General features: G+C 56.0%; 1 protein-coding gene across 1 annotated transcript in view; it reads right to left on the bottom strand.

The window, feature by feature from the left end:
- PKD1 (polycystin 1, transient receptor potential channel interacting) overlaps window positions 1-13,021 on the bottom strand; it is an 80,080-nt gene that overhangs the window by 33,516 nt on the left and 33,543 nt on the right. The window contains 10 exon segments of the mRNA XM_030957948.1: window positions 44-177; window positions 559-734; window positions 2,167-2,298; window positions 3,322-4,035; window positions 4,569-4,846; window positions 5,720-5,846; window positions 5,926-6,038; window positions 6,965-7,179; window positions 10,444-10,627; window positions 11,554-12,222. Of these exon segments, the coding sequence (XP_030813808.1) occupies window positions 44-177; window positions 559-734; window positions 2,167-2,298; window positions 3,322-4,035; window positions 4,569-4,846; window positions 5,720-5,846; window positions 5,926-6,038; window positions 6,965-7,179; window positions 10,444-10,627; window positions 11,554-12,222 (2,742 nt within the window).

The raw sequence follows: 13,021 nt of genomic DNA, 5'->3' as shown, positions 1-13,021 counted from the left end.
ATGCCTGAGCCCCTTCCTCCCCAAAGAGCCTTGTTGAGGATACCTGGGTCTTGGTAGATATGTGAAACGTTGTGCTCAATGACAACCTCATGGACACTGGGATCAGGAACAAGGAAAGACTTGTTGTAAGGAGGTTTGAACAGGTAGGTCTCCTGGACACCATCTCCAAAATCCCACCTGGAGAAACAGGCAAAACACGTTACACTGCACAACAGGAGAATCCCAGAAATCCCAGAGGAATCCTGGCTCATCTTTCAGGTCAGGGCTGGGTTCTCCAAAAAAACCATAGGAAGCAGAATGCCAAGTATCAAAGCAGCAGCTGTGCTGAGAGGAGGAGGAGGAGGAGGAAGAACCCAAATTAAAGCAGTGTCAGAAGACTTTAAATGGAAAGGATTTCAGCCTGAATTACAGGTGTGAGACTGACCCCCACTCACAGAGATTTCACATAACTAAACAGCAGCTGAGAGGGACCAGCTGGCCCTGGGAAGAGGAATTGTGCAGGCCAGGTTAGAAGTGCACAGAAGGATCCTAATTTGGGGCAAGCAGCACAGGACTCACAGGAACAGAGCCTCCACAGCCGAGTCCACGTGAACCCGGGCGCTGAACTCCACGCTGCTGTTCTGGGGCACCACTGGCAGGGCCCCCACCACGCTCAGGTTCCTCATCCTGTTCATCATCTCCACCGTCACGTTGTAGTTGACTGTGAAGTTGCTGACGTGGTTGGAGGCGGTGAGCTGGGAAGGACATGGGACAAAGAATGGGTTTGGGGTCCCTTTGCTGCCCTCAGAGTGGGGTTTGCTGGACTGAAGCACCACTGGGCAAGTGAGCAGGTCAGGGCAGAGAGAGTGGCCACATGTTCAGCTCTACAGCCAGTCTGAGGGAGGGCTGGTGCTACAGCAAGAGGACAAGGAGAGGAGCTTCTCATCCTGAGCCTCTGAACGTGCCAGCTGCCCCTTTACCTGCTCTGATGTGCCCTGCAGCTCCAGCTGCTGAGCACAGGCACCTGCTGCCACCAAGGGGACAAGAGCCATCCAATCTCCTCAGGAGAGTGGCAGAAATGGCTTCAAGCACAGAGCAGGGAGGGGAGAGGCTCATAAAACCAAGCACACCAAGGGCAGCTCCGAGATCCTGGTGTGGTGAGCACAGAGAGGGACAGCAAGGCTGGGCAGAGGAGCAAAAGGGACACAAGAAGAGACATGACAAAGTAGAGCAGAATCCTCATGGTTTTTTAGGCATGTAACACTGACAGAGCAGCTTCACCTTCTCACCTGCAGCAGAGCTGAGCAGCTGGTTTGAGGGGCTCAAACCCACTGGGACAGACCTCCTACCCCAGCAGGGAGGTGCAGCTCGTGCCTGGGCTCCTGTGGATGCACTGCACTGAACCCAGAGCCCCCCAGGCTAACAGCACCTTGCCAGCTCTGCAAGTGAAAGCAGCCCAGGCCCTCAGCACAGTGCTGCACCCAGCAAATTAGTGCTGCACCCAGCAAATCAGTGCTGCACCCCGCAAATTAGTGCTGCACCCAGCAAATTAGTGCAAGCATGGCCTCAGGGCTGGGCTGGTGTCTGCTCAGGAGGCCAAGAGACACCCTGAGAGCAGATGCAGCACCTTGCACCAGAGCAGGACACACACAGATGTGCTGGCCAGAGATCAGCTCCTGCCCCACAACACACAGCTCCCCTGGCCCAGGCTCTGCTCCATCCTGCAGGGGCCATGGCAAAACCCAGCACTCCAGTCTGCACCAGCAGAAACAGAGCAGGACAGAGAACACAGGAGCTTGTGGGAGAAGCTTTGGCCTGCCTATGGAAGTCTTATGATGCACCCTGCCTCTGCCAGGTTCTGAATCCAGATTTCCTGCCTGCCAGAGCAGGGGCTCCCTGCTAATTCCTGCTGGGGACGGAGGAGGGGGAAACACACACACTCCATGAACAGAAAGGGGAGCTTGGAGAAAAGAGGAGAAAGCACAGAGGAGGAACACAGCACAGCAATGTAGGAGTAGAAGAAACTATTGGCATTTGCAAGAGCAGCTCCGTGAGAAACAGCAGACGAGCACAGTGAAAACCTCAACTCAACTCTGCCTTGTCTCCCTGCTGCTTTTCCTGAGGAGTTTGTGGGATGGGATGGAAAGCCAGGGGTGAAATGGTGTCATGGGAAAGGCCTTGGCTTACCGAGAGCTTGTACACAGCTGGGCTTTGGTAGATAACGTTGAAGACAACATTGTAAAAAGTGAAAGATGGCTTATCATCTACTGTCCATCGGAAAGTCACATCTGACCCAGCCTCCATCACAGGGATGTAGCTCTGAAAGGCACGAGAACATTTCACACTAGTGCAAGAGAAAAGCATGCCCAGCACTTCCCAGGAGACCTCCAGCTGAACTGGAGAGGGAGCAGAGCCAGACTGGGAGGCTCCCACAGCTGCAGTGCCCTCAGAGCATGGCACAGAGGTGACAGATCATCTGTGGCTCTGCTGCTGATGGAGAAATGCAGACCCTGACTCCATAAATCCCCAGCAGAGCTGGGAGCAGACCCCACACTCCCTGCTCCCACAGCCCAGCACTCTGCTCCTGTGATCAGGTCCCTCTTGGTGACTAAAAAACCTTCTGAAATCTCTGCAGAAACAGCCTGGCTTTAGCTACACCTGTAAGCTGAGCCTCTGACCCTCGTCCAGGGATGGTGCCTGACCCAAAGACTGAAGGGGCTGGACAGGGCAGGTCCCTCCTCACTCCAAGAGTGCCTCCTGAGCAGCCTGTGGCAGCAGGAAGGGTGAGACCGAGAGGTGCAGGCACAGGATCTGCCAGAAGCAGCCAGAGCTTGTACAGAGCATTTGGGGCAGTTACTGAGCAGCTTCCCAGGGCTGCAGCTCTGGGGATGGGGGACTGGAAAAAACAAGACTGCAAACGCCAGAGGAACTCCAAGACTTGGAGGGATGGAACATCTCTACAGCTTCAGCCAGCTGGTGTAAGGATTAAGCAGAGCAAATCTGAACACCTCAAGGAACAACTACCTGGACAAGGCAAAACAAGGTAAGCACTGGCCTTTCCTAAGGCCCCTGGTGTGCTGGGGCACTGGACAGGCAGTGACCCCTCTCAGGAGGCACTGCCTTACCTCAGGGGCTCCAGGGGACGTGCAGCTGAGCCGCCCTCCTGCTGGAGAGCACCAGTGCAGGTGCCACATGCTGTGCCTGCAGCAGCGCACGGCCTGGCAGCTTAGCAGCAAGCAGTGCCCCCCTGCCCCGAGGCAAACACACCCTGGCAGCTCCAGGGGAGGGACAAACCCCGCCAGGGGAGGGAAGGGTCCAGAGCAGCAGCAAACAAGCACTCACCACCCGCGTGTTCAGCAGCACTCTGCTCTCGGGGTCGGGGGTGGCCCTCAGCCCGCGGATGGGCTCCTCCACCTTCACGGTGACCGTGATGTTCTGGGAGCTCACCGCGTTCTCTGCCACCAGCACGTGGGTGCTGAGGCCCTCGCCGAGGCCGCCCAGCTGCACCACAGCAAACCAGGTGTCGTTGTTGTCCCTGGCGCACAGCGCGGCCACGGCCGCCGGGCAGGTGGCCACGAAGGGCACGCTGCGGTTGTCCCCCAGGCAGCTGGCCGTGGCGTTGACCCCCGAGGACAGCTTGAGCAGCAGCCAGGTGTGGTTGGTGGGCAGGTACACCCTGGAGCCCTGCGGGGCCGGGTGCAGGACGCGCAGGCCGGACACGCGCGATGCCACGCGGAAGGAGCAGGACAGGTTGGCACGGAAGAGCCCGTTGTCCACGCTGGCACGGAGCCTGTAGTGGCCAGGCTGCTCCAGCCCCGCGTTCCTGGGGCCGAGCAGCGGCACCAGCTGCTCCTCAGCGTAGCGCACCCGCACGGAGCACACCCTGGGGGCACCCACGGGGCTGGGGGACGGCCCCAGTGCCCACCCAGAGGAGTTCCTGCTGGCCACAGAGGTGGCACTGCGCTGGCACTGCAGGAACGAGCCCGGGGCTGCATTGTGCTGGATGCTGAAAACGTCCCCAGGCCTGACAAAGATGTTCTCATCGCTGAATGGGACCTGCAGAGAGAGAGGAGAGGGGTTTGGGTTAATGGCTCACGTTAAGAGCAGTCAGCAGCCAGCTCCTGCCTGGGCACAATGCTGGATTTCCTGCCAGGTGGGACCAACAGAAAAGGTGCAGATCCTAACACAGCACAGGGAAACCTGTCACCCCTCCATCCTCCTTGGCTTCTCTGAATCAAATGTGCCAGCAGGGAAATCAGCTTTTATGCTCCATCTGCACTGTGTTAATGCCATGGGAATAGCCTGTGGAATCTGCACAGCCTTGTCATGGAAACATGGAATGCTTTGGGTGGGAAGGGACCTCAAAACCCATCCTGTTCCACCCCCTGCCATGGGCAGGGACACCTTCCAGCATGCCAGGCACAGCAGGGGACTGCAGGGAGCCCATGGCCCCTGTGCCACTGGGCACCTCCCTTCATTCCAATGGACTCGAGCGGCTCCATCTGCCACAGGGGAACAACCCAAACTCACCCAAACCCCCAGGAGAAAACTGCCCCACGCACCCACTGGTCCCAGCAGTAACCACTGACCTGGTACTGGGAAGAGGGGCCAGCTGGCACCATAAAGAGGAACTCCTTGAGGAGCTCATAGCTGGGCTGGCTGCTGTTGGGCTGCAGGGACCCGGGGGCAGCGCTGCTGCCAAAGGAGCTGTTGGCACACTCGGTCCCATTGCAGCAGCTGTTGTGGGATGAGCACAGATTTGTCAAAGGACACCACTGGAAACCAGGAGGACACTCCAGCAGGGTCCAGTTCCCATCATCCTGAGCACTGGGGAATGGTTCTGTGGCATTGTTTTCCTCCTGGTAGTCTGGAAGAAGTGAAAGAGAAATCAGTGATAGCCACTCTGGTGAGTAACACTATTAATGCACTCCTCTGCTCATAATTCACCCTTTTTTCCATTTTGGTGATGGCTCCACTCTTAGCAAAAGCTGCAACTGCAGCACATCCTGCTGCTACATAAATGTCCTCTTTTACTGGAAAAATCCACCAAGATCATTAAACCCAAAGTTGTCTTTTATCCAGTGAGAACGTACCAATTTGCAATCTGAAAGGATCTGTGCTACAGCAAAAGCCAGTCCAAGTGAAAGCAAGAGCTGGCCTTGACATTGAAAACACATTAAGCAACTTTTCTGAAGTTAATGTTTCCATGTCAAAGTATCAGCTTGTCAGTGTCAGAAAAGATCCTTTTGTAACCAGCCAACCCCACGGCTACAACAAACATTCTGCTGCAGAATTAATTGTTGCCAAAACTGTGACTGTTGAGCTGTTGTACAAGGAATAAAAGGCTTTTTAGATTATCTCATCCATCAGGAAGAAATGGGCTCAGGAAAATGTTCTTCCTCATTAACCCGTGGGGCCAGATGGACCAGAACACATTCCCATTTGACATGTGTCTTCACAAAGCAGAAAGTACAGCTCAGAAGATTAATGAGCTTTTCCACATGGTCCTTACACTCACACTCTCCTCATGCATGGAGAGAGGTTTCTCCCTCTGTTATTTTCTCTAGGATAACCAGACAAAGTGTGGGATCCAAGGCTGTGGGTTCCACACTTTGATCTCCAGAAACAGAACCAAACCTCTGAGCCTTTAAGGGTCAGAGGACCAGAGAGGCCACAAGGCCAGCCCCAGTTTGATGGAGTCACCTCCAACAGCCCCACAGGCGCTGAGGAGCATCCTCACCTTCTCCATCCACCAGTCTGTGCAGCTGGAACCTCACTTGGACGGGCTGGTGCAGCTCCTGTGCCACGAACTCCAGGGCAGTGAGGAAGCCCTGGTGCCTGAAGCGCAGCTCTGGGAACTCCAGCACCTGCAGAACACGCACAGCTCTCACCTGCCCGCGTGCCCAGGGCTCCCTGGGCAGCCCAGGAGGAGCAGACCCGCCTCACCTCCTCAGCCTGCCACGGCTCTGCTGCCACGGCCTCGCTCACGCTCCTCAGGGCCTCGTGCGCGGCCAGCTCAGCATCTCCTTCAAAGAAGTTCTCGGCGTTCAGGAGAACTCCTGCTCACAAAGGAAATGTTGGAACAAAGCTGTGAGACTCAGCAGGGCCTGAGGCCATTCCCTCCACCCTGTCAAGCTGCAAAGGGCTTGGACCACTCGGGAGAGCAGCAGCTCCATAATCCTGTATCTTCCTTCTCCTTACAGGGATCTTGATTTCTCTCTCATCCAGCACAAATAACATTTTCATTTGCAACGTTCAGCAATCTTGACTTCTAGGAACTGTGCAATTCTTCCTTCCAACAAGTAATGATTTGCTTGGAATTTCTGAGCACCAGGTGCACCTTCTCATCCTCCCTGTGCCCCTGGACTTCTTGGGCAATGTGGCCACGACGAACTGGTTTCCAGCAGTGGCAAACACTGCTGGCTCTCTGGGGACTGGCCAGATGATGCTGCCCCTCTGGCCATGGCTTTTCCTTCTTATATAAACCTTCTCCCCTGTTTCACGTCCATCCTACTTCTCTTTCTTACTTGTGTGGAAGATTTGGAAAGCTGAATAACCACAAACCTGCACAGCACATCACACCTCACCTAATCAACGTCTGAGCCACCCCAACATCTCCCAAAATACACACTGAAGGACACCAAGCCACCAAGGCAGCAGCACGGCCTCAGATCCTGGCAGCAGCAGAGATTGCTCAAATAAGAGGGAAAAGCTATTTCCAGTGCTTTGCCTCAGAACTTTGCTCCCTTCTCTCCTCCTGCTCGCGGCAAAGACTGGAGTAAGCCAAACTCTTCATTTTGGGCTGAAGTTGGGTTTCTAGAAGTTGAGTTTGGGAATATTGCTGCGAGTCACACTTGTTTTGTGGTGACGCCCTGGAGGAACCTCTCCATGCACCCCTCTCTTTACCCCTCTTTTTCCCTCTTTTTCCACACCAGTGGCAGGGAGGGGAGCCCCGGCCAGCCCTGGTGGCAGCAGCAGAGCCCACCTGGTGGCTTGTACTCGCAGACATAGCTGTGCTTGGCCATGCACAGGTCGGTGTTGCACTGGCCCGTGGGGCCCATGCGCACGCAGTGGTCGGCGTTGGAGGGATGGGGCTCTCCTGGCAGCCAGTTCTGACAGCTCTCCAGATTAAATCCTTCCCCTCTCTGCTGCGCTCCAGAGCTTGCAAAATCATTGAATCCGATCCAGACATCCAGGCTCCTGCAAAAAAGGGAAAAAAAAAAAAAAAGAAAGAAGGGGGAGGGGGGATTTCAGGAAATCATGAGTATTAGAAAGAGCTGGGACAGCTGCCATCTATGGTTCTCGCTAAAAATATTAACAAAATAACAGCAGCTCCATCGGGGTGCCATGGGCTGCGTTTCATGGAGCCTTTTAATTACTGAAGGGTTTCAGTATCCACTGTACTAGCAGAACCTCAGGAACTGCCCCTCCACAGCCCAGCACTGCTCTCCTCCAGCCGTCCCAGCCCTGCCCCAAGAGCCTGGTGAGGGTGGGCAGGCCCTGGCACAGGGTGCCCAGAGCAGCTGTGGCTGCCCCATCCCTGGAAGCGTCCAAGGCCAGGCTGGATGGGGTTTGGAGCAACCTGGGATAGCGCAAAGTGTCCCTGCCCATGGAAAAGGGTGGAACTGGGTGAGTTTTAATATCCCTCCCAACCCAAACCATTCCATGATTCCATGGCTCAGTTTGACTTGCTCTCTGTCACCAAATGTCCCCCCCAGCCTCTGCCCTGAGTCACCACCCAAGAGGAAGGATCTGGTCACACAGACCTGCCTGGGAAAGCTGAATCCCTCAGGAAATTTGTGCTTTTCCTGCGCACACCTGGGGGATTCACCCCCAGCCCATTCTCCCCTGCAGGTGGGGCTGGCCCCAGTGCAGGATTAAAGCTCAGCAGTGCCAGGTCTGGGAGCTCTCCTGGATGCAGCTCCTGGAGAAGATGAGCTCCTCAGGCACCATGGAAAGGCAGCAGCCAGAGGGCACAAGCAGAGCTGGAGCACTGCAGGCCGATGAACCCCACGCACACTGCCAGGCTCCTTTAGGAGATGAAATGTCCCTGCCCCATTTGGAAACTGGCTCAGTCCCAGCAGACACCCTGGTGGAAAGTGCTGAGAGGTCTCTCATGGCCACAAAGAGCCTGGAGAGCCATTTCTAATCTCACCCAGCAGAAAGGGAGGCATTTGTTCCATATTAACTTCTATTAACTTCTCCATATTAACACCCTGCACCCTCCCAAGCTCTCAGCTCCTCCACGCTCCCTCCTGCAGGTGGAAATCAATCCAGGCCTGCCCTTGCCTGCCCCAGAGTGCTCCCAGGGTGGTACCACAGCCCTGCAAGGCAGACTGGGGAGATAACTGGTGCTAACTGGTGCCTCTCCACCCCCAGGCTCAGGCCAGATGAAATGATTCATGAGGTCATGCTGAAAAACGATGACAAAAATAACTTGTTCCATGAATCAGGAGTTTTCACTGCAAATGAGATTAAAAAATAAATAAGGGCTGTGTTCTGCTCCTGAACCACTGGCAGGGAATGAGGGAGAGCAGGGTAGGAAACCGCCTGCCTGCTGCCATCAGGAAAACTCAGGGGAGATTTTCCTTTTCTAATTCCAGCTATGATCTAACTGCAAGTCATTAGGGGAAAAAAAATCAAAAAGAAAGAAAGGAATAACTAAAAGACAAGCTGCTGGCTGGCTCCCACCCTGCCCCACTGCCCAGCCCATTCCACTGCAGGGGAAACAGGAGGGCTCTGAACAACCTTTTTTAAAAGCAAGATGTGAGCTCTCCTCTGCCCCTGGGGAAGGACTGAGCTGCCCTGCTGGGGCAGGAGGAGCAGAACAAGGCTGGGGAGGCTTGGAAGGCAGAGGGGCTCTCAGTGCTGCCCAGAAAGTGGGGTCCCCTGGATGGTCCCATCCTCTGCTTCTGCAGGCAGGGAGGGACCAGCTGAGCACATGGGGAGGCCATCCCACTCCAGCACAAGGCAGAGGAGACCTGCCCAGTGCCCTAATGGGAAACAGCCTCCTGCTTCTGCCATCTTCCCATCAGAAACCATGGAAGAAGCTGCATGTTCCAAAAGCCTGCAGCTCGGCCCATTCGCCTTTTATCAGCAGGGAAATCACATCCTGGAGCTGCCTCCTTCGTGTTTATCTGCATGGATTAATAAAATAAACACATGGGCTGGAGGGGGCTGGGGAGCAGAGGCTGTGGGGCAGCAGCTGGGAAACAGCCTGGTGGTTCCAGCAGCTCCACACGCGATTCCTGCACATCCCAGCAGCCATGGCCATGACGTTGTCACATCCCAGCAGCCATGGCCAGGACATTGTCACATCCCAGCAGCCATGGCCAGGACACTGTCACATCCCAGCAGCCATGGCCAGGACGTTGTCACATCCCAGCAGCCATGGCCAGGTCCCTGCCACATCCCAGCAGCCATGGCCAGGACACTGTCACATCCCAGCAGCCATGGCCAGGACATTGTCACATCCCAGCAGCCATGGCCAGGACGTTGTCACATCCCAGCAGCCATGGCCAGGTCATTGTCACATCCCAGGAGCCACAACCACCTCCCTGCCACATCCCAGCAGCCGTGCCCAGCTCCCTGCCACATCCCAGCTCATTGTCATATCCCAGCAGCCATGGCCAGGACATTGTCATATTCCACCTCCCTGCCACATCCCAGCAGCCATGCCCAGCTCCTTGCCACATCCCATGCCCAGATCCTCACCCACTGAGGGACAGCCTCCCTTGCCCAGAGCAGGGAACATGTTTGCAATGTGAGGATGCAGCCCCATGTGAGGGAACAGGGCAGGGGTACAGTTTGGGAAGAAGGAGCTGCCCGCCCTGGAGCCGGAGCGCTCAAAGCCCACGTCACACGCAGCTGCTCCCTTCCATGTGCTTTCTGGGATGTGTTTGTGAGGAGCCCATCTCCCACAGCTGCAGCTGGGAGTGCTGACAAGGGCTGTCAGGCCCTGAGAGCTCTCCTGGTTGTCCTCCCTCCCCCGGAACGGCTGGCTGGAGAAAGGGCGCTCCGAGGGGCGGATTTAATCAAAGGCTGACACTTGCAGCACTCTCTGTTTATAAAGGCCAGTGCTGAGGTGGAACAGATGCTGCTGGAGAGGAGCACTGCTGCTTCCCAGGGTGACAGACAGGAGGGGAAAGGGCTGGGCTTTGGGCTGCAGCCATGTCTAAGGGCACAGGATCCCTTTTCACATTTCAGAGGCACGCACAGGCACAAACAGAGGGCACACAAAGCCCACCAATCTCTCAATTCCCAGCTGTGATTCTGCCTCATTCCTCTGCTTCCCTCCCCAGCCTTTAAGGAAAGAATCCAAGTCCAGAAGGGCTCGAGCTCTGCTCGTTCCCCCTCTCTGTTCAGCAGCCTCAACCCCACCATCTCCTCATTCCCGGATCCCTCTGCCCTCAGGAAGCCAAAACCCGTGCCCAGGTGATGCCAGCCCCTCCCCTGCTCACCCACCTGATGACATGAGCAACCAGGAAGCTCTGGATGTCGGGGCTGCTGACAAAGGCCAGGTCCCCGTTGCCCAGCTCCTGGCAGTGCCGCTGCGCCTCCAGCCACTCCGCCTTCTCCACCACCAGCTGGTAGCAGTGGTTGTTCCCTGGGAAAACCAGGCCCTCAGGGGGGCACATGGGGTGAACTGCTGCAGAAAGAACACAGGGGTGATGTCCTCTCTGTGGGCCACACAGCCCAACGCAACCTGGGCAGAGAGGCTGCAGGAATGTGCCAGCCCTGGAGCCAACAAACCCCACCATCGCTGTTAAAGCGCAGAACACCGCTCAGCCAGGGAGCCAGCATGGCCAGAGGAGCCACCCTCACTGGGAGGGGAGGCAGAGGGAACCCAGGAGCCAGTGCCGCTGTTCCAGATTGCATGCAAGATGTTTTCCATTACCATCTGTATGGCAGATTATCTTTTGTCAAGTGAGCCATTTACTCTCTCTTTGAGTGACCACATTCATACCTCCCTCTGGAGGGGACATCTGCTGATAACAGACTATTGAATATCAGTGCATGACTGATAAGAACTATAACATCCCATTGGGAGATGCTCCGCCCAGAGGGAGGAGCCAAGCATTCCTAACTGGATATAATCTGGAGATTCTGGAACACCAGCACGGCTTTTCTGCACTGGATTCCCCAGAGGAACAGCAGCTGCCTCTTCTTCCACTGGATCTTCAGAGGAAGACTACATCCTTCTCTACAGGACCCCCTGCTCCAGCAGAACCACCCCTGACCCTGCAAGAGGGCTGTAGCCACAATTCCAATAGGACTGCTGCCAGCACCCTGACCCACAGGGTGTCAGGTTGGGTTCTGACTCTGTCAGTGTTGTTCTAGTGTACTGCATTGTTTATTTTATCCTTTTTTTTTTTTCTTCACTATTAAAGAACTGTTATTTCCTGCTCCCATATTTTTGCCTGAGAGCCCCTTAATTTAAAATTTATAGCAATTCAGAGGGGTGTGGAGGGATTCCATTCTCCATTTCAGGGGAGGCTCCTGCCTTCCTTAGCAGGCCCCTGGCTTTCCAAACCAAGACAGCCACCTGCCCCAGCCCCTGGAAGCCCTGCTCACCCCTGGCCAGCTCTCCAGGCCCCGCAGTGATCCCGTAGAGCACAGCCAGCCCCGTGCCTCCTCTGTTGCGGATCCGGATGTCCAGGCTCTCGTTGGCCACCACCAGGGAAGGACACAGCAGCTCCAGCTGCTGGGGTGAAGCCACCAACTCAATTTCTGCCTGCTCCTGCAGGAGCCTGGTGCCCAGCAGGAGGGTGGCAGTGACGTTGTAGCGGCCAGGTAAGGCGTAGCTGTGCACAGCCGAGTGTGCAGTGGTGTTGAGAACCTCGCTGCGGTCCCCAAAGTCCCACAGTAAAGTGCTGGCGGCGATGGGAATACTGACATTGAAGAGCACGGGCTGCTGCAGGCTGTAGCGGGGCTGCAGTCCCGTGAAGGACACAGGCAGCTGCGCCTGGAAGGGCGAGGGGACGAGCGAGGGGCCACCACAGCCCTGCCCAGACAAATGCTCAGTGCAAAATGGCAAACAGCCGGAGGAAGAGTTCGTTCCGTGGGCAGCTCCACACAAACACTGCCCCTGGGGGCTGAAAGCCCCATACTCCTGGTCTTGGGAGTAACAGAGGGCACTGCAGGTCTCCTCAGTGAGGTTCCCAGGGTGCACAGATGTGAAGAGGATGACAAGCTCAGCTTCTTCGGTGTAGTTTCCTGTCAGACACGTGATGTACTGAGCTCCTGCAGGACAGAAGAGAAAATCTCTTGCAAAACAGACTCTGGGATGCCATGGATTGGTGGGACCCTCCAAGAGCACCACCCCACACTCCTGGGAATGGAATTCTCCTGCTCAGCTCCTACTCTGAGCGTTTCCTTTTTGAGACTTGCCTGGGAAGTGTTTAATCCCCCAGCAACAGTTTCCAAACTCTTTATGCTAATTAGTGATGACAGAAATAACGAGCCAGTCACACAGATTTATGGAGCAGCAGCACTCAGTAAATAAAACAGGGCTTTGGAGAGCCTGACACTCCCATGGGACATGGAGCCACTGAGTCTCACACTCAGAGGAGCCCACAGGACTCGTTGCCAAGTGAGACCATGACAAAAGGATGTCCTTTGGTGGTACCCTGGCTTGGTCAGTGCAGAATGTGCTGCCTGGGACCTCCAGCAGCAAACCCAAACCCAAACACCCTTGGGCAGTGACACACTGGGGAGACACTGATGGACCCTCCACCAGACCCACTCCCTGAGGCACCTTCCTCCATGGGGAGAGCCAAGAGTCTCCCTCCCTGCAGGAAAATGTGGAGCTGCAGAGGAGGGCAGTGGCAGGCCCAGGTGCAGGGATGCCCACGGGAAGGGTGCACGGGAACAACACGTGCTGGGACAGGGAGCAGGGACACACATGGACACAGAGCCAGGCCCAGAGGAACAGCTCAGTCCCTCGGCCTGCAGGGCTGGGACATTCCCCTGCCACAAACACCCAGGCAGGGCCTCTCTCTCCCTCGCCCTCTGCCCACGTGGCCCGGCCACGTTTGCTGCT

The sequence above is a fragment of the Camarhynchus parvulus genome, chromosome 14 (genome assembly GCF_901933205.1).
Source record: "Camarhynchus parvulus chromosome 14, STF_HiC, whole genome shotgun sequence".
Classification (NCBI taxonomy): domain Eukaryota; kingdom Metazoa; phylum Chordata; class Aves; order Passeriformes; family Thraupidae; genus Camarhynchus; species Camarhynchus parvulus.
Note: the sequence above shows the minus strand (reverse complement) of the source record. Positions and strands in the feature narration are given on the sequence as shown.